This window comes from Oncorhynchus gorbuscha, linkage group LG11 (genome assembly GCF_021184085.1).
Source record: "Oncorhynchus gorbuscha isolate QuinsamMale2020 ecotype Even-year linkage group LG11, OgorEven_v1.0, whole genome shotgun sequence".
Lineage (NCBI taxonomy): Eukaryota > Metazoa > Chordata > Actinopteri > Salmoniformes > Salmonidae > Oncorhynchus > Oncorhynchus gorbuscha.
In genome coordinates, this window is record NC_060183.1 from 67,126,999 (window position 1) to 67,152,308 (window position 25,310).

General features: G+C 41.6%; 1 protein-coding gene across 1 annotated transcript in view; it reads left to right on the plus strand.

Moving 5' to 3' along the window:
• Positions 1–25,310, plus strand: part of LOC124049148 (formin-binding protein 1-like) — a 98,015-nt gene that overhangs the window by 65,785 nt on the left and 6,920 nt on the right. Inside the window, 7 exon segments of the mRNA XM_046370517.1 lie at positions 1,705–1,833; positions 6,603–6,749; positions 9,529–9,732; positions 11,541–11,594; positions 11,597–11,725; positions 17,291–17,305; positions 20,689–20,798. Coding sequence (XP_046226473.1) covers positions 1,705–1,833; positions 6,603–6,749; positions 9,529–9,732; positions 11,541–11,594; positions 11,597–11,725; positions 17,291–17,305; positions 20,689–20,798 — 788 coding nt within the window.

A 25,310-nucleotide genomic window follows, 5' to 3' on the forward strand; every position in this document is an offset into this window, starting at 1 on the left:
AAGACATGTATGTCGGTAAGGTGCATTTATTTATTTCTGGAAGGTCTCGGACACACCAATCGCTTTTGCTGGCCCAGACTACTTAGCACCTCTGAATGTAATTTGCAAACTGAGTGCACGGCTATTCTACTACACGATGAATGAGCGGCAGTCGAACGCTAGATTAGGTGCAATATGTGCGAGCCTTAAGACATTTCAGTCTCAGTTTAGCTTTGTGGTTTTAGATTTGTTTCAGAGATTAAAGTGTCTCTGCAGAAGAGGTGTGTGTTTGGTGTGTGTATCATACTGAGCTATCCACTGTTTACTGCCTAGTGCGTCAACAGGATGTGAGGCAGCTGAAGTTAGAGTTTGAGGTTTGTTGATCATTAGTGTTGCCAGGGTGTATCTATCCTTCCACACACCTGCCTCTCTTTTACACACATTCACCACTCTGTTCACTCTGTATAGGTGTGGTAGTCAAGAAGTTGTGTCCCTCCTCCATTTGATTCTTATGCCAGCCCTGTGTGTGTCTGTTTCTGTGACTTGGGGGGGGGGGTTATGGTATGGGCAGGCATAAGCTATGGACAATGAACACAATTGCATTTTATCGATGGCAATTTGAATGCACCAAAATACCGTTGCGAGATCCTGAGGGCAATTGTGAGGTACAATATCTGTGACCAACAGATGTAAATCTTTATCCCAGTTATGTGAAATCCATAGGTTAGGGTCTAATTTATTTCAATATGAACTGTAAATCAGTAAAATCAATGAAATTGTTGCATTCGTATTTTTGTTCAGTTAAATTGAAGGCAGTCAATTCAAGTGATTTGAATGTAAAATTCTGAAATGTAAACACATAAAAAATAAATAGCTGGGAATTCAGTGTATTGAGAAGTCACTGAAAATAAATTTGTTTACTTGTTTACTTTGTTTACTTCCTGAATTGACTGCCTTCAATTCGAATGGAACCTAACATTGATAGAAATATGGTATGGCTCAGGTCAGGCCTGCGTGACAGGGACAGGCCTGGTGTACTGTAGGGAGGAGACAGACAGGGACAGGCTTGGTGTACTGTAGGGAGGAGACACACAAATATAGGTCTGGTGTACTATAGGGAGGAGAGGGACAGGCCTGGTTTGCTGTAGGGAGGAGAGGGACAGGCCTGGTGTACTGTAGGGAGGAGACAGACAGGGAAAGGCCAGGTGTACTGTAAGGAGGAGAGGGACAGGCCTGGTGTGCTGTAGAGAGAAGGTAGACGGGGACAGGCCAGGTGTACTGTCGGGAGGAGAGGGACAGGCCTGGTGTACTGTAGGGAGGAGACAGGCGGGGACAGGCCTGGTGTACTGTAGGGAGGAGAGGGACAGGCCTGGTTTACCGTTGGAAGGAACTTACTTTGGGCAGCCATGACCTGCACTATGGTGAGGACTGTCTGAGGATCACATGACATAGAACTCTGTATGTAGTCTGTGGTGAATTCCATTCCTCTCATTCAAGGGCTATGTTGGGTATTTATGGCTCTTTAGGTTATTTCCTGTTTGTGTGTGTATCACTCAACATACACTGTGTGTTGCTAATGGCTTCTGCTACTGCTGCTCCCTCAACAGACCTGCATCTGGGATAGTGTGGGTGTGTGTGCATGCGTGTATGCGTGCACATGTGTGAGTCATGAAGGCACCAAGTTCATTAAGTGTGTATGTGTGATGTGTGTTTGTTTCTCCTCAGGCGCGGCAGCAGGCTCAGATGAGACACCAGATTGCAGCAGACAGTAAGACTGAATACTCCAACTACCTGACCAAGTTCAACCAGGAGCAGAATGAACATTACTACACACTCATCCCCAATATATTCCAGGTAATACTACACCCTCATCCCCAATATATTGTATTTAATTCTACACACTCATCCCCAATATATTATATTTATACTAAACACTACTCCCCAATATATTCCGGGTTTTACCACACATTACTACACACTAATCCCCAATATATTCCAGGTATTACAATACATTACTATACATTACTCATCCCCAATAAATTACAGGTAATACTACACACTAATCCCCAATATATTCCAGATAATACTACACATTACTACACACTCATCCCCAATATATTCCAGATAATACTACACCCTCTGTCACGGCCTACTAGGAGTGGTGGGTTGGAATCAGGCGCAGAGAGGAGGGTTAATTTATTCTCCGGCAAAAACGGTCACACCAACATACAGGGTGCATAAAACAGACCAGCCCAAACACAGGACCAAACAGTCCGGAGAATACAAACATGAAACCACAACCAACAGAGTAACAAAAAACAATCCCGCACAAAAAAAGGGCGGGTCAAACTACTACATATAGGAAGCTAATTAAACGAAAATACACACAGGTGAAACTAATAAGATAAAACCAACAGACAAACGAAAAAGGGATCGGCAGCGGCTAGTAGGATGGTGACGACGACCGCCGAGCACCGCCCGAACAGGCAGGGGAGCCAACTTCGGCGGAAGTCGTGACACCCTCATCCCCAATATATTCCAGATAATACTACACCCACATCCCCAATATATTCCAATTAATACTACACCCACATCCCCAATATATTCCAATTAATACTACACCCACATCCCCAATATATTCCAGATAATACTACACCCACATCCCCAATGTATTCCAGGTAATACTATACCCTCATCCCCAATATATTCCAGGTAATACTACACCCCCATCCCCAATATATTCCAGATAATACTACACCCACATCCCCAATATATTCCAGGCAATACTACACACTCATCCCCAATACATTTCAGTTAATACTATACCCTCATCCCCAATATATTCCAGGCAATACTACACCCTCATCCCTAATGTATTCCAGATAATACTTCACCCTCATCCCCAATATATTCCAGGTAATACTACACCCCAATCCCCAATATATTACGCGTAATACTACACTCTCATCCCCAATATATTCCAGGTATTACTACACATGTAACGGCTTTCTTGTGGTGAAGGAGAGTCGGACCAAAATGCAGCGTGATGATGATTCATGATATTTTAATGGAGGAAAAAACTGTACATGAAGAAACTTCAAAATAATGAAATGTGAAAACCGAAATAGCCCTATCTGGTGCAAACACAAAGACCGGAACAAGGACACAAAGGATAATCACCCACGAAACACACAAAGAATATGGCTGCCGAAATATGGTTTCCAATCAGAGACAACGATAAACACCTGCCTCTGATTGAGAACCACTTCAGACAGCCATAGACTTAACTAGAACACCCCACTAAGCTACAAACCCAATACCAACACACCACATACAAAAACCCCATGCCACACCCTGGCCTGACCAAATAAATGAAGATAAACACAAAATACCTCGACCAGGGCGTGACAACACATTACTACACCCTCATCCCCAATATATTCCAGGTAATACTACACCCTATCCCCAATATATTCCAGTTAATACTACACCCTCATCCTCAATATATTCTATTTAATTCTACACACTCATCCCCAATATGTTCCAGTTAATACTACACCCACATCCCCAATATATTACGGGTAATACTACACCTTCATCCCCAATATTTTACAGGTAATACTACACACTCCTCCCCAATACATTTCAGTTAATACTACACACTCATCCCCAATATATTCCAGGTAATACTATACTCATCCCCAATATATTCCAGGCAATACTACAACCTTATCCCCAATATATTCCAGGTACACATTACTACACCCTCATCCCCAATATATTCCAGGTATTACTACACCCTCATCCCCAATATATTCCAGGTAATGCTACACCGTCATCACCAATATATTCCAGGTATTACTAAACATTGCCTAACCCTAATACCCAATATATTCCAGTTAATACTACACTCAACCCAATATATTCCAGGTATTACTACACATTACTACACCCTCATCCCCAATATATTCCAGGCAATACCACACCCTCATCCCCAATATATTCCAGGCAATACCACACCCCCATCCCCAATATATTTCAGTTAATACTACACCCTCATCCTCAATATATTCTATTTAATTCTACACACTCATCCCCAATATGTTCCAGTTAATACTACACCAACATCCCCAATATATTACGGGTAATAGTACACTCTCATCCCCAATATATTCCAGGTATTACTACACCCTCATCCTCAATATATTCTATTTAATTCTACACACTCATCCCCAATATGTTCCAGTTAATACTACACCAACATCCCCAATATATTATGGGTAATACTACACACTCATCCCCAATATATTCCAGGCAATACCACACATTACTACATCCTCATCCACAATATATTCCAGATAACGTAAAGAAAATACACGTTACTACAGACAGTGATGCCCTCATCTGTCTCAATGTGTTTTGATTTAATTGACAATTTATAAATACATTACAACCCCAACTTATGGACACAATGCATTTGAAGATGACACTAAAGTTAATAATAAAAAGATTTTGATTTTGGTCCTCTTATTAACAATTATGTAGATGAATAAAACAGAGGTTGATGATGATCATCGTAGAGTTCCTTCACAACGGACTGTGCCCACTCATGGTGAAGACTGGTGCATCTGTTGGCAACCCATTTGAGTAAGATGATAGTTTGATGATGGTGATACCAGGTGATGACATGACGTTAACACTCTTGGCTTGCCGACTCTGATGTTAACCATGGCCTCTTTACAGCCGGTGATAGTAATGGAGTTTGCTTGCTGGCCAGTGGTGTCAGAGCCAGTTTGAAAAGCAACTATGGTACAGTGCCGAACTATGGTACAGTGCCTTGCGAAAGTATTCGGCCCCCTTGAACTTTGCGACCTTTTGCCAAATTTCAGGCTTCAAACATGAAGATATAAAACTGTATTTTTTTGTGAAGAATCAACAACAAGTGGAACACAATCATGAAGTGGAACGACATTTATTGGATATTTCAAACTTTTTTAACAAATCAAAAACTGAACAATTGGGAGTGCAAAATGATTCAGCCCCCTTAAGTTAATACTTTGTGGAGCCACCTTTTGCTGCGATTACAGCTGTAAGTCGCTTGGGGTATGTCTCTATCAGTTTTGCACATCGAGAGACTGACATTTTTTCCCATTCATCCTTGCAAAACAGCTCAAGCTCAGTGAGGTTGGATGGAGAGCATTTGTGAACAGCAGTTTTCAGTTCTTTCCACAGATTCTCGATTGGATTCAGGTCTGGACTTTGACTTGGCCATTCTAACACCTGGATATGTTTATTTTTGAACCATTCCATTGTAGATTTTGCTTTATGTTTTGGATCATTGTCTTGTTGGAAGACAAATCTCCGTCCCAGTCTCAGGTCTTTTGCAGACTCCATCAGGTTTTCTTCCAGAATGGTCCTGTATTTGGCTCCATCCATCTTCCCATCAATTTTAACCATCTTCCCTGTCCCTGCTGAAGAAAAGCAGGCCCAAACCATGATGCTGCCACCACCATGTTTGACAGTGGGGATGAGGTGTTCAGGGTGATGAGCTGTGTTGCTTTTACGCCAAACGTAACGTTTTGCATTGTTGCCAAAAAGTTCAATTTTGGTTTCATCTGACCAGAGCACCTTCTTCCACATGTTTGGTGTGTCTCCCAGGTGGCTTGTGGCAAACTTTAAACAACACTTTTTATGGATATCTTTAAGAAATGGCTTTCTTCTTGCCACTCTTCCATAAAGGCCAGATTTGTGCAATATACGACTGATTGTTGTCCTATGGACAGAGTCTCCCACCTCAGCTGTAGATCTCTGCAGTTCATCCAGAGTGATCATGGGCCTCTTGGCTGCATCTCTGATCAGTCTTCTCCTTGTATGAGCTGAAAGTTTAGAGGGACGGCCAGGTCGTGGTAGATTTGCAGTGGTCTGATACTCCTTCCATTTCAATATTATCGATTGCACAGTGCTCCTTGGGATGTTTAAAGCTTGGGAAATCTTTTTGTATCCAAATCCGGCTTTAAACTTCTTCACAATAGTATCTCGGACCTGCCTGGTGTGTTCCTTGTTCTTCATGATGCTCTCTGCGCTTTTAACGGACCTCTGAGACTATCACAGTGCAGGTGCATTTATAAGGAGACTTGATTACACACAGGTGGATTGTATTTATCATCATTAGTCATTTAGGTCAACATTGGATCATTCAGAGATCCTCACTGAACTTCTGGAGAGAGTTTGCTGCACGGAATGTAAAGGGGCTGAATAATTTTGCACGCGCAATTTTCAGTTTTTGATTTGTTAAAAAAGTTTGAAATATTCAATAAATGTCGTTCCACTTCATGATTGTGTCCCACTTGTTGTTGATTCTTCACAAAAAAATACAGTTTTATATCTTTATGTTTGAAGCCTGAAATGTGGCAAAAGGTCGCAAAGTTCGAGGGGGCCGAATACTTTCGCAAGGCACTGTATCTTTGAACCAATTATAGACATCTTCATAGATTTACAGTACCTTACATACTTGGCAGCAGTATAGTGTGGTACGACCACAGAGCTACTGTCTTATAGTATGTAATAGGATGCTGGTGTTACAGCATTGTAATAAGGATCGTTGTGTTTTTGTGTGTATGTAGAAACTCCAGGAGATGGAGGAGAGGCGAATCGAGAGGGTGGGTGTGTCCATGAAGACATACGCAGAGGTGGACCGTGAGGTGCTGCCTATTGTAGGGAAATGTCTAGACGGAATGACCAAGGCTGCTGAGTCCATCGAGCCAAAGACTGTGAGTATGGATGCACAAGATTGTATGTACAGTCTTCTTCCAGGCTAGAACCATGTGGGTACTATGTGTTGTTGATGGTATTCCTCCCTCACCAGAGTCCAGGCTCTTGGCCTTACAAAATTCAGAGATACTGAGGTATTTGCCTCACCCATCCACCTCAAATGCTCATCTGTTAAGTCATAACAAGACCTGGGATTAAAACGGGTGAGAATGCTTTCTTTGGAGCCTTCTCATTCACTCAGCCGCCTGACTCAGCCAATCATCTCTGGGCTAATTTAAGACCCATCCCTTGACACTCCCACAGTTAATGGTTTCAGAGAGCGATCTGGGAAAACAGCAAGTGAACAGGTGCAATAATGAGAGAATGAGTGCAGAGAAATAGAGGCCTATGGGGGGAGAGAGAGAAGGGGAGAGATAGGTACAGACAAGGATCTCTCTGTACTTTGCTCCGTTCATCTTTCCCTCAATCCTGACATGTCTCCCAGTCCCTGCCGCTGAAAGACATCCCCACAGCATGATGCTACCACCACCATGCTTCACCGTAGGGATGGTACCAGGTTTCCTCCAGACGTAGTGTCTGGCTTTCAGGCCAAAGAGTTCAATCTTGCTTTCATCTGACCAGAGAATCTTGTTTCTAATGGTCTGAGTCCTTTAGTCACCTTTTGGTAATCTCCAAGCAGGCTGTCGTGCCTTTTACTGAGGAGTGGTTTGCGTCTGGCCACTCTACCATAAAGTCCTGATTGGTAGAATGCTGCAGAGATGGGTGTCCTTCTGGAAGGTTCTCCCATCTCTACAGAGGATGCAAAATTTTCTAAAAAACAGTTTTTGCTTTGTCATTATGGACTATTGTGTGTAGATTGATGAGGGGATTTAAAAAAAAATCCATTTTAGGATAAGGTTGTAACATAACAAAATGTGGAAGGGGGGTGAATACTTTCCGAATGCAATGTATTGGGACAGTGAAGCTAAAACTTTTAATTTGGCTTTAAATTCCAGGATTTTGGATTTGAGATCAAATGTTTCATATGAGGTGACAGTACAGAATGTCACCTTTTATTTTAGGGTATTTTCATAAAAATCTGATTTACCATTTAGAAATCAAGTATTTGAAGGTCAAATGCACTTTTGTGTATTAAAGTAGTAGTAGTATTTGTTCCCATATTCCTAACACGCAATGACTACATCAAGCATGTAACTCTACAAACTTGTTGGATGCAGGTTTTTTTTTGGTTGTGTTTCAGATTGTTGTGCCCAATAGATATTAATGGTAAATAATGTATTGTGTCATTTTGGAGTCACCGAGAGGTGGGGCGAGTACTTGATTGAGCAGAGTAGCGTGATGCTGCCACTACCTTTGTTTGACCGATATGGTACCAGTCTGGACGCATAGCACCTTTTTTTTTTCAAAGATTGTATCTAGAACCAAAAAGGCTGTCCCATTAGGAGAACCGTTTGAAGAACCCTTTTGGTCCAGGTAGAACCGTTTCCGCAGAGTGTTCTACATGGAACCCAAAAGAGTTCTAACTGGAACCGAAAAGGGTTCTGCCTAAAACCAAAAAGAGTTCTCCTATGGGGACAGCCATAGAACCCTTTTGCAACCCTTTTTTTCTAAGAGTGGCTGGTCCTAACTCAACACAATACTACACAGATATAGCAAAATAATAATATGTTGCTGTACACTTCTATATGAATGTGGATGCTACCATGATTACAGCTAATCATGAATTAATTGTGAATAATGATGAGGTAAAAATGTACAGAGGCACAAAGATCATGCCCCTGAGACATGCTAACCTCTCACCATTACCAGTAACGGGAGGTTAGCATTTTTTGTTGGGTATATTTATGCATCTGTAACTTTCTCACTCATCATTATTCATGATTTATTCATGAATAAACTCAAATATGAGGTGACATTCTGTACTGTCGCCTCATATTAAACATTTGATCTAAAAAAAAAAAATAGGCTGGAGTATAGTGCCAAATTAAAAGTTTTCGTTTGTGTGAGTGTTGCGTGAAGTATCACACTACATTGTGTAAGGAGGGAGCAGCTAGTCTGGATCTGGCCACTTCACTGTCTGCACACACAAGGTTAACTATGAGTTCCCCACTTCACCAGAAAACATACACACGCTTGACAGTATACATACACACACGTGAGTCATTTATATGTGACTCATTGAGTAAAAAAAACATTGGATTTTTCAAGCATTCAATCCAGTATGCCAAGATGGCGGACGCTATTTTAGTGCTAGCTATAGAAAATCATCAGCCTAATATATTGAGATGTCTCATGTTGGCTGCATGCCTGGTTTGACAAAGCCTATCCCTGGGGTGTCACTAAGGGAAGGAGGGGAGATTACTAAATGAAGGCCTGTGCTGTTCCAGTAAAAAGAGTAGGAATAATAGATTCACATGGAATGGCTCCCTTCCATATCCTCTCTACACAGAACCCTATGGCTCTGTCTCTACCGCCAGCAGCAGTCAGGCTGATGACCTCTTACCTCTTCCCTCTGGCCTTATCAGTATAAAGATACCGATACAGACCCTGTAACTCTGTCGTGAACAATGAGCGGTGTCCTAATTGACACTTTATATTTCTGGACTTTTACATTTAACCTGCTTTTTAGGAATTCTTGGAATAGAAATGGAGTTTTCTGATCATATTAAAATGTTATTATGAAACTGTTGACATAAGAGATAGATCTGTTAGGTCTCTCTTATCTCTCCCCTTACTATCTCTCACTCTACCATCTCTCCCCCTACCCCACCCCACCAGGACTCTAAGCAGGTAGTGGAGTCGTACAAGTCTGGGTTTGAGCCCCCAGGGGACGTAGAGTTTGAGGACTACGGGCCGGGACAGACCATGAAGAGGACTGTCTCTGAGACCAGCCTGTCCAACTCACGAGGAGAGGCCAAGGAACGTCCCGGCGGGGGCAAGAGCAAAGGCAAACTGTGGCCTTTCATTAAGAACAAGAACAAGGTAACATACACTCCCACATACTCAAAGGTACTGGGTATAGTGATACCTCACAGGGTCAAGTGTATTATTTGTGGAGTGGTTGTGACATCACTTCATTCTCCCTGTACAAGAATGTCCAATGTTTTTGGCCACACTGTTGGCTGTAACAAGGCTTAAATACTGTAACTTCAGGGGACATTGTTGTAGGTTACACTGTCAAATGTGACTTTAATGCTCTATTTTGGTTATAGTTCTGTTCAGTTCGTTTTAATTTATCATTGTAATTGCAATAATTCTGTCGTTACAGTACGTCAGTAGTATTGTCAGTGTGGTTGTTATTATTTGCCATCCTTTTCCTGGTTACTCACTAGTCATCATCGTCACCATCATTGTCGTTGAGCCACCAACTCTCAACTTAACCAAAGCCCACTAATACATCGATAACTGAGTCCCACCACCCCATCCCCCTCTCTCTCTCTCTCTCTCTCTCTCTCTCTCTCTCTCTCTCTCTCTCTCTCTCTCTCTCTCCCCCCTCTCTCTCTGGTGATAAACTAAAATGACAGATTAACTCACTCCTCTGCACTCTGATTGTATGTCCTGTAGCCTAATAACAGTCTCACTCCCTGATCGTGCTCTTACAATGGTAGTCTGTCTGGAATGGCCTTCTCACAGCCCCTTGCTTCTGTGTGACTCAGCTGTCTAACATGGGGCCATTTGGGATGAGGTTTTAAGGTTGAGGTGGCACCGTGATAGAGCAGAGCACTAGGGTGTCCTTCCCTAGCTCCGACTCCCTGAGGTTTCATCCCGAAAGAGGGAACCCCATGATGTGTGTGTTGTTTGGTGTTCCTCCTGTTCATAATGTGTCTGTGTTCAAACTCAAGAGCATAAGGGACAGCTGATGACAGACTATTTGTCCTCACCTTTTGAGTGAGGCCATGCACGTACTGTACCCTAAGAGTGTGAGGAGAACAGAATGTCCTGGAAGGAGAGGAGACACACACACTCACGTTCACACAGCATGGTGAAAACGTGAGACATTTATATCCGAGCATAGCAGAGATGGGAGACCCTAGTCCAAGTTGTATCCCTTTCTATAAACAGAACTCCTCTTTGAATATAAAAAATTATATTGCAAACCATTTACGTACATTTATTTACTCCTTTGGTTTTAAAAAGACGGGTATACTAAGCTCTTGTGTGCATGTTCACTCACTGAGTAACGTTTGCTATCTGTCAGTACAAATTGCAGATCTCTCTCTAGCTCCCAAATGGCTGGTAGCTCATTAATTGAGCATTAAAGGGTTTGGGCAGAGAGAGTTAGGTTTCTGTGATGATGACCTGAAATTCAGCTGCTGTCGCATCTCGGAGGATGTGGGGAATTTCTAGTCCAACCGCTCGCATGTGATGAGGTTTCCAGAAAATTGATATTACAAAATGGAAGCTTGCATGTGCTTCTCTGTGAAACTGTCTGCTTAAATGTGTTGCAGCAGCACCCTAGCTCTAACACTATTAACGCTTCTCACTCACTCTGGTTACGTTACGACCTTCGACCTTTGTTTTACTTTGTTTGTTTGACAAGATTATACTACATTACTACAGAACAGCTGGGTATGACACTGGGTTTGTTTGTGTTTGACATCTCTCTTGGTTGTCTCTGTTTCCGTTGGGTTTTTCTCTTGTTTTTAACATTATTTGGGCCCTTTATTTATTTATCTCATTTTGTGTTCCTCCCTCCTTCCTTTTTTGTCCTCTCGTTTTGATTCTGCACCTTTTCCTCCTCCTCCTCCTCCTCCTCCTCCTCCTCGGTCACGGCTCCCTCTTAATGGTAGCTTATGTCCCTGTTAACGTCCCCTCACCAGCCCCCCCCCCCCCCAGCCTCCAGCCCCCCTCACCCTGTGCTGTTCCCAACGACCCCCAGTCTCCCAAGCAGAACAAGGAGCCCCTCTCCAACCGCTTCAACGAGTTCATGGCCTCCAAACCCAAAATGACCTGCCTCCGGAGCCTGAGGCGAGGGGTAAGTGTGTGTGTGTTGTGCTGTGGATGTGGTCGTTTGTGTGTGAGAGAGAGTGTGTGTGTTGCGTGTTTTTGTGTGTGTGTTGCGTGTGTGCTCGCCTGTCCCCGGGCTCTGTAGCGCCGCTGTATGACGGAGGTTCATCAGGTAGTGTTGACATTAGGCCTATGTTCTTCCGTTATTAATCATTAATTGGCTATATATTATGCGTATTACATCATCCGTTTCATGTTATCTCTGGAACACTGGGGAATCATCTCAACAAAAAATGTATAAAAACTATACTGGGCCAAATCTATCTTGGACATCTGTCTATCCTCCAGCCTCCTCCATTCAGCGTTCTGCCTGTATCATTCTCCGTGTACCGCTCTCTCTAGCATGCTTCCATAGTTCTGCTCTACCAGAACCACACAGTCTGTGTCCGTCTCTCTCCAGACATAAACTCAAACTCTCCACCCTGTCTCCACTTTGAACTCTAAAACTGCTTCACACACAATGACCGTGTCGTCTGAGCTCCCTCCTCGTGACAGACATGAGTAGGTGTCCTGCTATATTGTAGCTCTCCTTGAAGTGTTGTCATAATGATGCAATGAAGGAAATCACAAGTAATACATTGCTAGAAGTAGTAATAGGGAGAGTATAAGCAACTGGAAGAAGTTTTGTTCTTTAGTCAAGAATGACTTCTTCCTAAACAACCTATCTGGGTCGAACTGAAAATCAGTAACAGTATAATGTATAATGATTATGCATAAAGTCAAAAGTCTGAGTATATTGAATATGATGTTGCGCTGTATGCTGATTGAGTCACTGATTCTGTCGGGCCAGGCCCGGCTTTTAGAAGTGCTATTTTAGAAGCAAGCCCCTGAGGTTCAACACACCCTCTTTATCTGCGGACAGACACGCTGCAGCTATCTGGTGTCACGCTGAGTTTCTATTCCTAAACCATGATCCCTGTCCAGGTCAGGCCATGCCCACGGCACCCCACAAGGCTCCCCTTGACCTCAGGAATGGGCTAGGCTGCTCACGTGTTATTTCCGGCCTCTACGAATAAAGGAATGGACCAGAGCCATACATTTCTCATAGCTCGGCCCACAACGTATGTGTAACGCTCAACGAAATACGTAGACCAAGGCGCAGCGTGATTTGGGTTCATCATATTTTATTTAAATGTGAACCAGGAACAAAACAATAAAGAGAAACAAACAAACGAACGTACAGCCTTGTAGGACTCAAAAGCAACAATACAAAAACAAGATCAGGTGGGAAAAGGCTGCCTAAGTATGATCCCCAATCAGAGGCAACGATGGACAACTGCCTCTGATTGGGAACCATACCAGGCCAACATAAAAATACAAAAACTAGACTACACATAGAAATAATAAACTAGAACACCCCCCCAGTCACGCCCTGACCTACTCCACCATAGAAAATAAATGCTATCTATGGTCAGGACGTGACAGTATGACATCTATAAGAACAGAGGATAAGTAGTGGTAATAGTAAAACAATGTTCTCTCTGGGATCATATCAAGGAGGAAATAATTGAAGGTCAGGAGAATGAGGAAATGGGGCGAATCTAGCAGGAAGTGAACGTCTTCAATAGAGGAAGTGGAGTAACGGTCATATTCTAAACGTGCAGGCCAGGGTAGTGGTTTTAAATCTGAAGCATTGTTTTCTGTCAATGTTGCAGATTTAAGTTAGTCCCTTACTGTATTCCTTTTACGTAGTACTGTATTGCAGGGAAGGGAGAATAAGAAAGTTCTGGTTTTTGTTTTGGTCGGTCAGGGTGATGTATTGAGCACCAGATTACCTGTTTTTTAAGATTCATATCGCTATATCTGAATCTCTCAATCATCTTCCACCCTTTTCATATTCCATATTGATTTAGTATTTCTGTTTTTTTGTCTGTATATTAACATGGTTAAGAATACTTTTACACTTTATTTTTGTGTTAAACTTTTTTTAACCTTTTTTTATTTAGAACAGTAGAGAAGTCAATTCAAAACAAGAGCTTTCTTCTCTGTCCTTGAGAGATAAGGACACAGCAGACACTTAAACCGATTAGCCAAAAACTGACCCTTACCTTATTAACCACATTTTTATCAATTCTGAAATGAAATATCGGTTTGGGCTTCAGGTGTGTCCTTAGCCTTTTCTTTTCTGCTCTGACCAAACTGGCACGGGCGGACATATTGCTTAAACGCCTGCTCAGTTGGACAGCACCCCAGTGTAATAGTAATCCAGAATACCTCTTAAAGAAGTACCGGTCAGCCTGGTCTAGTTATTAGTCTGTATCGTAGTACAGCACTATACTGTACAGGTGCTGTTAATGAGTGAAAGTATTCACATTATCAATTTCATAAAGCTCAGTACTAAGCAGAATATTAGTTATGAAATAAAAGTTTACTTCCCTTGATACAGTATCTTTGAGAGGACAAATGTCAGTTTTTGAGCATATTATTACTTTTTTTTAATTGACTTGGTTATATAAAATGTGATATGAGTCTGTATTTGAATATCATGCTAGATGTGTCTGTAGGTGGGGTTCTGGGTTCAGTCTCTGGCAGCACAGCAGAGGGATTTTTCCACCAGCATGCCCCAGTGGGAGGGCCTGTTATTCCTCAGCCTTCTGGGGCCCGACCCTCTGATCCAATGAAAGAGAGAGAGAGAGAGAGAGAGAGAGAGAGAGAGAGAGAGAGAGAGAGAGAGAGAGAGAGAGAGAGAGAGAGAGAGAGAGAGAGAGAGAGAGAGAGAGAGAGAGAGAGAGAGAGAGAGAGAGAGAGAGAGAGAGAGAGAGAGAGAGAGAGAGAGAGAGAGAGAGAGAGAGAGAGAGAGAGAGAGAGAGAGAGAGAGAGAGAGAGAGAGAGAGAGAGAGAGAGAGAGAGAGAGAGAGAGAGAGAGAGAGAGAGAGAGAGAGAGAGAGAGAGAGAGAGAGAGAGAGAGAGAGAGAGAGAGAGAGACCTTTGAATGAGTGAGCGTGTGTGGGGGGGAAGTAGTAAACCCATTAGCTTCATTAGTAGCCCTGTGCTAATTGATGAAGCTGTTTTCTCTCTGATAACCACGGCAGCAGCCTCCTACTCGACCTCGCTTGCTCTGTTATCACAAAGACTGGAGGACTCTGGGCATACCCACTTATGCTTTCGAGGCTAGTCAACATGTCGTAAGTGCGTATGTTGGCCGACTGTGTGTTCGTTTGCATTAGGAAATATATGTGTGTGTGTCTGGGCCATGTGCGGCATAGACAGTAGTCTCATTTAATGATGATAAGTATATATACACACACATTTATCACATTTACAGTCACACAAAAACATAGAAATAATCATTTATTTCCTGTTATCTGTTTCTTTAGTCATTTTCGGTAGTTTTGCTTCCTTCTAAATGAGGCTAGTGTCTGTGACTGCGTCAGGCTATTTCACATGGCCCTGCTGCCCTGTCATAAGACCACACTAGTCAAATGATCAGAACAAAAGAGGACCTCATTTCCTGTCCCACATCTCAGCTTGAGGCACTATTTGTCACAACAGCAGAATTGCCTTGGACTTTCTGTTGCTGCAGTGCACATTTGTTAGTGGTTAATTCGCAAAGTGTCACAAGCACTACATTTAAACTAAGGAAGTAGGATTGGAGCATGGTGGATGATGGTCACCCCACCGTTTGCTCCTATATCTTATTTTTTGGGGTGCACAACATTGGGTTTGTGGTGCTCGTTACACTTTCAGGAAGTTTAGTCTACCCTGCTCTTCTTTCAGTGTGCTGACACCATTGCACCATAGCCTGTATGTATATAGACCATGTATGAATATGTACCTGTATATACACCTGTCTGTCTGGGATGTCTGCTGAGTCAGGATTTGGCTCAATATACCCCGCAGGAATTTGACTATTTCCTTGAAGGAAATAACAAACGTGAGAACCATTTGAAGTGTAGAGAAGTATACAGAGAGGGAGAAATAGGCTGATCCTGGGCCATTCCATGTGGATGACTTGATTACAGGACTGAAGTGAGTATAACCCCCCTATCCTAGCTCCTGAGTGCAGCCTGTGAGCTGTTACCTGGATTACAAATCTATAGCAGCCCAGTGCATGTTAAAGTATCTCTCTATGTCCTCATAATAAGTCATTACAATGATTCAGACTGGAGTGACCCACTGTGTTAAAGTATCTCTCCTCTCTAGAACTATGGAGCTAACAATGAGCTCTAATGATCTGTAATAGTGAACTCACTACATGTGCAATTAAACCAAAGCAATTAACATAAACCTCTTTTCCGCCTTAAATTATTTTTCCAGTTCTATTTTCTATAAATAATTTTCCTTAATTGTCCTTTAATTTAACAGTTATCAATCATAAGTCACTGTTTCTTTGCAAGACCCCTCCCCCTCAATTAACCATTGAAGAAGGTGAATGAAAGTCATTATGGTTATAGTTTTATTGAACTCATTGATACAGAACGTTACTACTGTAGGTCCTGGTATAGCTTTGAATCTAGGAGCAACTTCTCCCTAGCATGAGTTCGTCTGTTTATGCTCTTTTGCCAACTCAGATTGGCACAAACAGACTTAGGCTAACCTCTTTTAGGAGTGAATGTCCAGTCAGTTTGAAACATACACACTGCCTCTGAACTGTCATCATGCTTAGCCATGACACATGCTGCTATCACCCCCTGCTGTTACAATGCTGTCATTGTGGGGGAAGAAATGAGGGATTCAGGAAGGGAAGAGGAGAGGGTTGTGGAATCATCCCCTAATCTGACCTCCTGTTTCCCTACAATGAGTGTGGGTGCGTCCACTCGTCTCTCCATCTTTCTCTTCTCTCAAGTTGCTCGCTCTCATTTGCTGTCCTGTGCAGTATAGACTTGTGAGTTGGCTTACCTATCATCTCAAGTCATTCATAACACTTTTCTTATTTTTTCATTCATCCCTGAAAGCTGACATTGAACTTGGCCAAATTAGAAAAAAAGTTAACCAGAGCCATACGTTAGAGTAACATATGGCTCAGGAAGACATTAGAAGGGTCCTGAGAATGACCAGGTATTGTCTTGGCATGACCTATTGCTGTGGTAACGCAAACTTAGTTTTCCATTGTAATCAGAAGAAACTGTGGCATCCGATATCCACGGATATACATGAGCATCCAAACTAACCAGCATCTGCAAAGAACCACAGACCCTTAGCACCTCTCATATCTCATCGGTCATTTTCACAAATGCTCTCATACCTGATGGATCTATGCATTTGCTGTTTGGTTTTGAAAGTGCCGGTTATCTCTTTGGTCAATACCACAGGGACATATTTGGTGTGGGTTTGATGATCAAAGCTCAGCAATATATCATACAAGGCATCCAATACTTCTACATTCCCCTTTCCAGGTTAAAAGCCACCTCTTTTCATCATATTGGGAAGTGTGGCAAAGGAGCTGCTTTGTAATCAATATATCCATGTCAACGTACATGTGCATGCTACGCCAGGGGGAAACATGACCAATGCTACATGTTATTCTGCTGTTGTCTGACTTGTCTGTTCTCTTTCTCCTGCCGTTTCCCTCTCCCCTCTTCCTCCCATGAAGCTTTCTCTCAAGTTGGTAAGCATGACTGTAACACTGCATGACCGTAACACTGCATGACCGTAGTGGCATGAACCGTATTCTGAGCGTAGCGTGCACGTCCTCCTAGCAACACAAAAATGGTTGATAATTCTGTGTGACCGTTGTTTGTGTTCAGTTCTTTTCGTCCGAACTTATTTATTCATTTTGTTGTGACATGACGATGGATTTTACAGACCTTTGTTGTCTCATTTGTTTATTTTGTTGTGTGTCTTGTTTGTTGTGTCTCTCCCACTGTGCCTGTGTGCTCTGTGCAGATCACATTCAATTCCCACGTCCGGAATCTGATTGAGGTGATCAGAATTACTGTTATTGTTTTGTATGTCTGTCTGTCAGAACTGGGTTTCAATTACTATTTGAAATCTTTTAACTTAAGCCACTATTCTAATCCATTGCAACAGACAAGCACAGCTGAAGGATTTTGACATTTTTTCAGATAGTATTTTGAACCTAGTTCTGTCTGTCCATCTGCTAGTTCCATTCCCTTTGATCTATCACCATAATCGTTAGAATAAAAGACAGATGATCCCAATAAATAAATCATAGCTCCCTACAATAGATAAATCATAATCATAGCTGATAAAGATAGAATCAAATATGTTTAACGAGATAGATGCAGTGCATTCACAATGCAGGGCTCTAAAGATGTTGTTCAGCATTCGCTGCCAGACTCCGAGGTTCTGATGTATAAATTAATGGCACGAAAAAAGAGCTAGACTAAAACATCCAGATAATTCTAAGCCTTCCAGGAATACCATGTATTTTCCACTGAAATGCAGAAGAGATGGGAACAAAGGAAATGGGAGCTTTTGGTCTGTCAGGTAGAAACTAAACTCATCTCCAGGCTCAATTGCTACAGAGAGAGAGCTGGCTGGTGGATGAGATTAGATTAGATAGAGATGGGCTTTGAAAAAGGTTTCTATCAGGACTTATTCAATGTAATGTAATGTTTTGATGAATTATCTACACCTCTAAATTTCAAGCCCTGTGAAGAATTTGGATTGATCAATTATAATCAACTGCCCTGAAATGATTGTAGATCTCCTTAGTCTATCACAATAACATAATCCATGATAATCATTAGTTAATAACTTTGTGCGTAGTAATAATTATCGAATGGTCAACTATGCATGTCAAACCCTTTGTGTAGAGATTAGAAATGATCAGGATCTGTCAACAGTGATTAAATGTAATCAAGTAGATTTGAATGGACAGTACCAGTCAAAAGTTTGGACACACCTACTCATTCCGGGGTTTTTCTTTATTTGTACTATTTTTGAGTGTAACGGCGTTCGTCTGTTGAAAGAAGAGAGTCGGACCGAAATGCAGCGTGTAGGTTACTCATGACTTTAATGAAGGAACGCGGTACATGAAATAACTGATACTAACTACAAAAAACAACAGAGCGGAACGTGAAACTAATTACAGCCTATCTGGTGACTACTACACAAAGACAGGAACAAACACCCACAAAATACAAAGCGAACTCAGGCTACCTAAATACGGTTCCCAATCAGAGACAACGACAAGCACCTGACTCTGATTGAGAATCGCCTCAGGCAGCCAAGCCTAACAACACCCCTAATCAGCCGCGATCCCAAATAATACAAACCCCAATACGAATCACAACATATAAACCCATGTCACACCCTGGCCTGCCCAAACATATAACAAAAACACAAAATACAATGACCAAGGCGTGACATTGAGATTGTAGAATAATAGGGAAGACATCAAAACTATGAAATAAGACAGATGGAATCATGTAGTAACAACAAAAGTGTTAAACAAATCAAAATATATTTTAAAGTAGATTCCATTTGTTATTTTAAATTTTTGATGTCTTCACTATTATTCTACAATCTCAAAAATAGTAAAAATAAAGAAAATGCCTGGAATGAGTAGGTGTGTCCAAACTTTTGACTAGTACTGTATATCTGAGTGTGAACTTTATATTACTGGATAAAAAAAAACACATGTATAGCATATTGTCTTGTGAGTGGTGTGGAGTATTTCGTTTTTACCAACATCTACAGAAATCAATAGCAAGCATGTTGTTCTTTATTCTTGTGATTAACTATTTACATACAGTAAATAATATAAGTATTTTTTGGAGCATAATCAAGAGCATGTTGAATGAAACCTGTTTGTTGTCTTGCATGTTGTCCGGTTGGTAAGTGTTGCACAGTGTTGCAGCGCTATGGGATGAAGATCCAGAGCATATTGAATGAAACCTGTTTGTTGTGTTGCATGTTGTCCGGTAAGTGTTGCACAGCGGTGCAGAGAGATGGGGTAAGGAAGGTCATCGCCATGGTAGCCTAGCCTGCTGCTGCGTTTCAATCGGCTTACGTACCAGTAAACTCCAGTGACCTCTGACCCCTGGCCAGTAGGACGTTGTCCTTTGGTTCTGCTATGTTACCACAGAGTATTGTCTGAGCCTTAACCGATCCAGTCCACGCTCATGATCACACAAATACCATAATATTACTGCAGGGTAAAATGTTACATCAATAATACATGAACATGTGAGTAATGCCACAGTAAATAAACCTTCCAGTGGGTTACTCTATATTGACATGCATTCAACAATTATCCAGTTATTGTATTGTAATACATGCATTTCTAAAAAAAATTAAAATAAACTGACCAAATAGCACCACAAAGTGCTGTGTCTCTGAACTGCAGCATAAACAGAAGACAAAAGGCAGGTTGTTAATTTGGAAAGTGGAGCAGGTCGAGCACAGAACAGAGAGAATGACTCACCCATCATCAGAGATGATCGATATGTATTCTATCCAAGAATCTCCTTTATCAGGAAACATTATACCGTCTGCCCTCAAATGGTCCCACAGATTTCATTTCAGAAACACTACCTCCTTTTAACAGGAGTCATCTTCTCTCTCAACAGTTATGAAATGAACACAGAAATGTGATTTGACTGGATAGGAAGTGATACAGCCTAATATATTTTGAGGCTTGGGACTGAATAGGTGAAAGGTGGTTGTAGGGCTTACCTTCACACAGAGACCCCCCCCCTCCTCCCCCAACCAGAGCTCAGAGGTTAGTGGTAGACTATAGTGCTGCAGTATCTCCTTCACCAGCTGCCATAACTCTATCAGATACACAACCCTAAATGATAGGGAATTAATTTATCCTAATGGATTTTCTGGAAGGGGGATACTGCACCTAAAGGTTCCTAGTGTTAGATAGAGAGTCTGGACATCCGAGAGGGATGTTACATGTTATTCATATATTTTACAAAGAGGGTGTACAACGCTCCCGAAACTCACTTTGTCTCCAACTTGTCTTGTTCTCTCCCACTCTCTTGCTACCATTTCTCTCTCCATTTCTCTGTCTCTCAGGGCTCTGGACCAGAGGACTTCAGCCACCTGCCCCCAGAGCAGAGGAGAAAGAAGCTTCAGGCCAAGATAGACGACATAAATAAGGACATCCAGAAAGAGATGGACCAGAAGTAAGTTTGTCTGTGTTTTCAACATAAGCCTCAGCCATATTTGTTTGGAAATGGTGTCCTACCTCGTCCCTAAAAGCTCACTTCCTTTAGTGTCAGCCCTGTTGTGGAAACAAAATGTCCCCAGTAAAACTGCAGCGATGATGCAAAAGCCATCATATGATGCAAACACATCATCATGATGTGGCAAGTGACACATTGCTTCTTGAAAATCCTATATCTTGAAAACATGCAAAAGCATTTGGATTGTCTTAACAGTGGACTAATTAAACAAATACCAAAATATATACACACACATGTATATGTATATGTGTATATATATGTTTATTTAACCTCTTGTTTTTTGGCACTAAACCGTCTAAGCCCTGTGTAAACTGGGGGTGGGGGGTGGTTCTACTAATTTATCTGGAATTGTTTTAAGAAGGCCACGCAAAGGATAATTATGCTATTTGAGATTGATTTTTTTTTAAATATAGAAAAAATATTTAATTACAACATCAAATCAAATGTGATTTGTCACATGCACTGAATACAACAGGTAGACCTTAGCCCAAGCCCTTAGCCAACAATGCAGTTTTAAGAAAAGTAAGTGTTAAGTAAAAAATAGTTGAGGTAATATGTGCAGTTGAAGTTGGAAGTTTACATACACCTTAGCCAACTACATTTAAACTCCGTTTTTCACAATTCCTGACATATAATCCTAGTAAAAATGACTTCGGTCAGTTAAGATCACCACGTTATTTTAAGAATGTGAAATGTCAGAATAACAGTAGAGAGAATTATTTATTTCAGCTTTTATTTCTTTCATCACATTCCCAGTGGGTCAAGAGTTTACATACACTCAATTAGTATTTGGTAACATTGCCTTTTAACTTGTTATGGCTGCAATCCCACTATCGGGATAAGTGTCATCAACAACCGATGAATAGCACAGCGCTACATACAATAAATATTTATATTCATGAAATCACAAGTGCAATATAGGAAAACACAGCTTAGCCTTTTGTTAATCCACCTGTCGTGTCAGATTTTGAAAGTATGCTTTACAGCGAAAGCAATCAAAGCGTTTGTGTAAGTTTATCGATCGCACGATAAAACATTAAGTACACTTAGCATCAGGTAGCTCGGGCACGAAAATCAGAAAAGCAATCAAATGAATCGTTTACCTTTGATCTTCAGATGTTTTCACTCACGAGACTCCCAGTTACACAACAAATGTTCCTTTTGTTCCATAAAGATTATTTTTATATCCAAAATAGCTCCGTTTGTTTGTTGCGTTATGTTCAGAAATCCACAGGAAAGAGCGGTCACGACAACGCAGATGCAAATTCCAAATCCTTTCCATAATGTCCACAGAAACATGTCAAACGTTTTTTATAATCAATCCTCAGGTTGTTTTTAAAATATATATTCGATAATATATCAACCGCAAATGTCTTTCACAGTAGGAGAGGGAAAAGCAATACCTATCCAAACTCTGTTGCGCGAGCAAAACTCACGTGACCACTTGATGCGATGTTATCGTTCTGGCCTGAAACTATGTCTGAAGACTGTTGACTCCTTGAGGAAGCGATAGGAAAATGAATCTGGTTGATATCACTTTAAATGGAGCAAAGGGAGGCTATGGAACATGGAGTTTTCAAAATAGAAGCCACTTCCTGTATTGATTTTCCTCAGGTTTTCGCCTGCAATATCAGTTCTGTTATACTCATAGACAATATTTTGACCGTTTTGGAACATTTAGAGTGTTTTCTATCCAATACTAATAATAATATGCATATATTAGCAACTGAGACTGAGGAGCTGGCCGTTAACAATGGGCACTTTTCATCCAAGCTACTCAATATTGCCCCTGCAGCCATAAAAAGTCCAATTGTTTTGGGTAGTCTTCCACAAGCTTTCCACAATAAATTGGGTGAATTTTGGCCCATTCTTCCTGACAGAGCTGGTGTAACTGAGTCGGGTTTGTAGGCCTCCTTGCTTGCACACACTTTTTCAGTTCTGCCCACAAATTTTATATGGGATTGCGGTCAGGGCTTTGTGATGGCCACTCCAATACCTTGACTTTGTTGTCCTTAAGCCATTTTGCCACAACATTGGAAGTATGCATGGGGTCATTGTCCATTTGGAAGACACATTTGGGACCAAGCTTTAACTTCCTGATTGATGTCTTGAGATGTTGGTCCAATATATCCACGTAATATTCCTCCCTCATGTTGATCTATTTTTTGAAGTGCACCAGTCCCTCCTGCAGCAAAGCACCCCCACAAAATGATGCTGCCACCCCCGTGCTTCATGGTTGGGATGGTGTTCTTCGGGTTGCAAGCATCCCCCTTTTTCCTCCAAACATAACAATGGTCATTGTTGCCAAACAGTTCTATTTTTGTTTCAGAACAGAGGACATTTTTCCAAAAGGTACGATCGTTGTCCCCGTGTGCAGTTGCAAACCGTAGTCTGTCTTTTTTATTGCGGTTTTGGAGCAGTGGCTTCTTCCTTGCTGAACGGCCTTTCAGGTTAATGTCGATATAGGACTCGTTTTACTGTGGATATAGATACTTTTGTACCTGTTTCCTCCAGCATCTTTACAAGGTCCTTTGCTGTTGTTCTGGGATTGATTTGCACTTTTTGCACCAAAGTACGTTCATCTCTAGGAGACAGAACACGCGTTCAACACTCCTCCCTGAGCGGTATGACGGCTGAATGGTCCCATGGTGTTTATACTTGCGTACTATTGTTTGTACAGATGAACGTGGTACCTTCATGTTTGGAAATTGCTCCCAAGGATGAACCAGACTCAGACTTCTGAGGTCTTGGCTGATTTCTTTTGATTTTCCCATGATGTCAAGCAAAGAGGCACTGAGTTTGAAGGTAGGCCTTGAAATACATCCACAGGGTACACCTCCAACAGACTCAAATAATGTCAATTAGCCTATCAGAAGCTTCTGAATCCATTACATAATTTTCTGGAATTTTCCAAGCTGTGTAAAGGCACAGTCAACTTAGTGTATGTAAACGTCTGACCCATTGGAATTGCGATACAGTGAATTATAAGTGAAATAATCTGTCTGTAAACAATTGTTGGGAAAATTACTTGTGTCATGCACCAAGTGTATGTCCTAACCGACTTGCCAAAACTATAGTTTGTTAACAAGAACTTTGTGGAGTGGTTGAAAAACGACTTTTAATGACTCCAACCTTAGTGTATGTAAACTTCAGACTTCAACTGTATTTAACTCCTTATTTTTGTCACTCCATACATTTGTACCTTCAGACGAGTCTTGTGAGGCCTGTGGGTGTTCTGGAGCAAAACAACTGACATGTACATGTTCGTTAGTCTCACCTTTACATATTAGTGTGTAGCCCAAACTGTTCAGACGATACAGACAGAATTTGGCAGATCGGCTGTACCGACTTCAGATGAGTCCCAAGATGGAGAACACCATCGTGCTTGTGAGAGTCCCATCTTTCCATTGAGGGGTCATAATAGTTTTTAGGTCAAATCGTTTGGCCGCTACACACAATTTTGTGAGAGACCGATTTTCAGGATGTCTCATGGTCTGACAAACACCGCTCTAGCTCGGTCACCTTTCACCACAGATGGGGAGGTGTTACATAAGAGAATGCAATGGATTGAGATGCATCCAATGCAGTGGCGATTTTAGCCACTTATTGGGGAGGGGGTGGAGTTTGACGCATGCCAGCAAATCCACTACACAACACTAAACAATACATGAATTGCACTATAGCGGTGACAAACGATGCCCACAAACTATTAGGACATATATGAAGCTGTCCCAAAACCTTAACACTGCTACACCTGACTATTAGCAGAGCCTCGTCTGGCAGCGAAACAGTTCCTTCAGCCTCATTTACTGCCTTTTAAAAAAACATAGCTGACACGGCTGACCTGCTTAAACAAATGTGGTTTCTACTGACAATTGATATGTACAAACTATGACATAAGGGGACAACGCGCACATAAGAGGCAATCCATAATTTAGTTTAAGACTATGAGTGCGCTAGGATGGACGTAGTCAATATAACTATTTGTTAATGCACGGCGATAGAATTCAGAACATGGGCCATTATTACAGTATTGTCCCTGTACAGCAAGTTAGAACTGTAGGATAAATAAAGGGGGCATATAAGCAGACAATGAAAGCTCTTACAATATTAAACAGGCTATAGGCCTAATCTGCACCACCAAGTAGGCTAAATTGTGCGGTGAAAAGGGAGCAAATTATTAGGGTGAGGTACATGGGCTACTAACAGCTTACTACACAACATACACTTAGTATTACTAACTTAGCTACCGTATACATATCCCCCTGGCATATTACATAATTTATGCAACAGCATACAATATATTTTTGGACTCACCTTGTTGTGCTGTGCTCACTTGAACAGGAAGGTGGCGCGGCGGGCCTTCTTGTGGGCTCTAGAAAGAGGACCGAAATCCAGACTTGGAATTCAGAGTTAGATGACCGTTCAAAATGATTTTCCGTATTTTCCCAG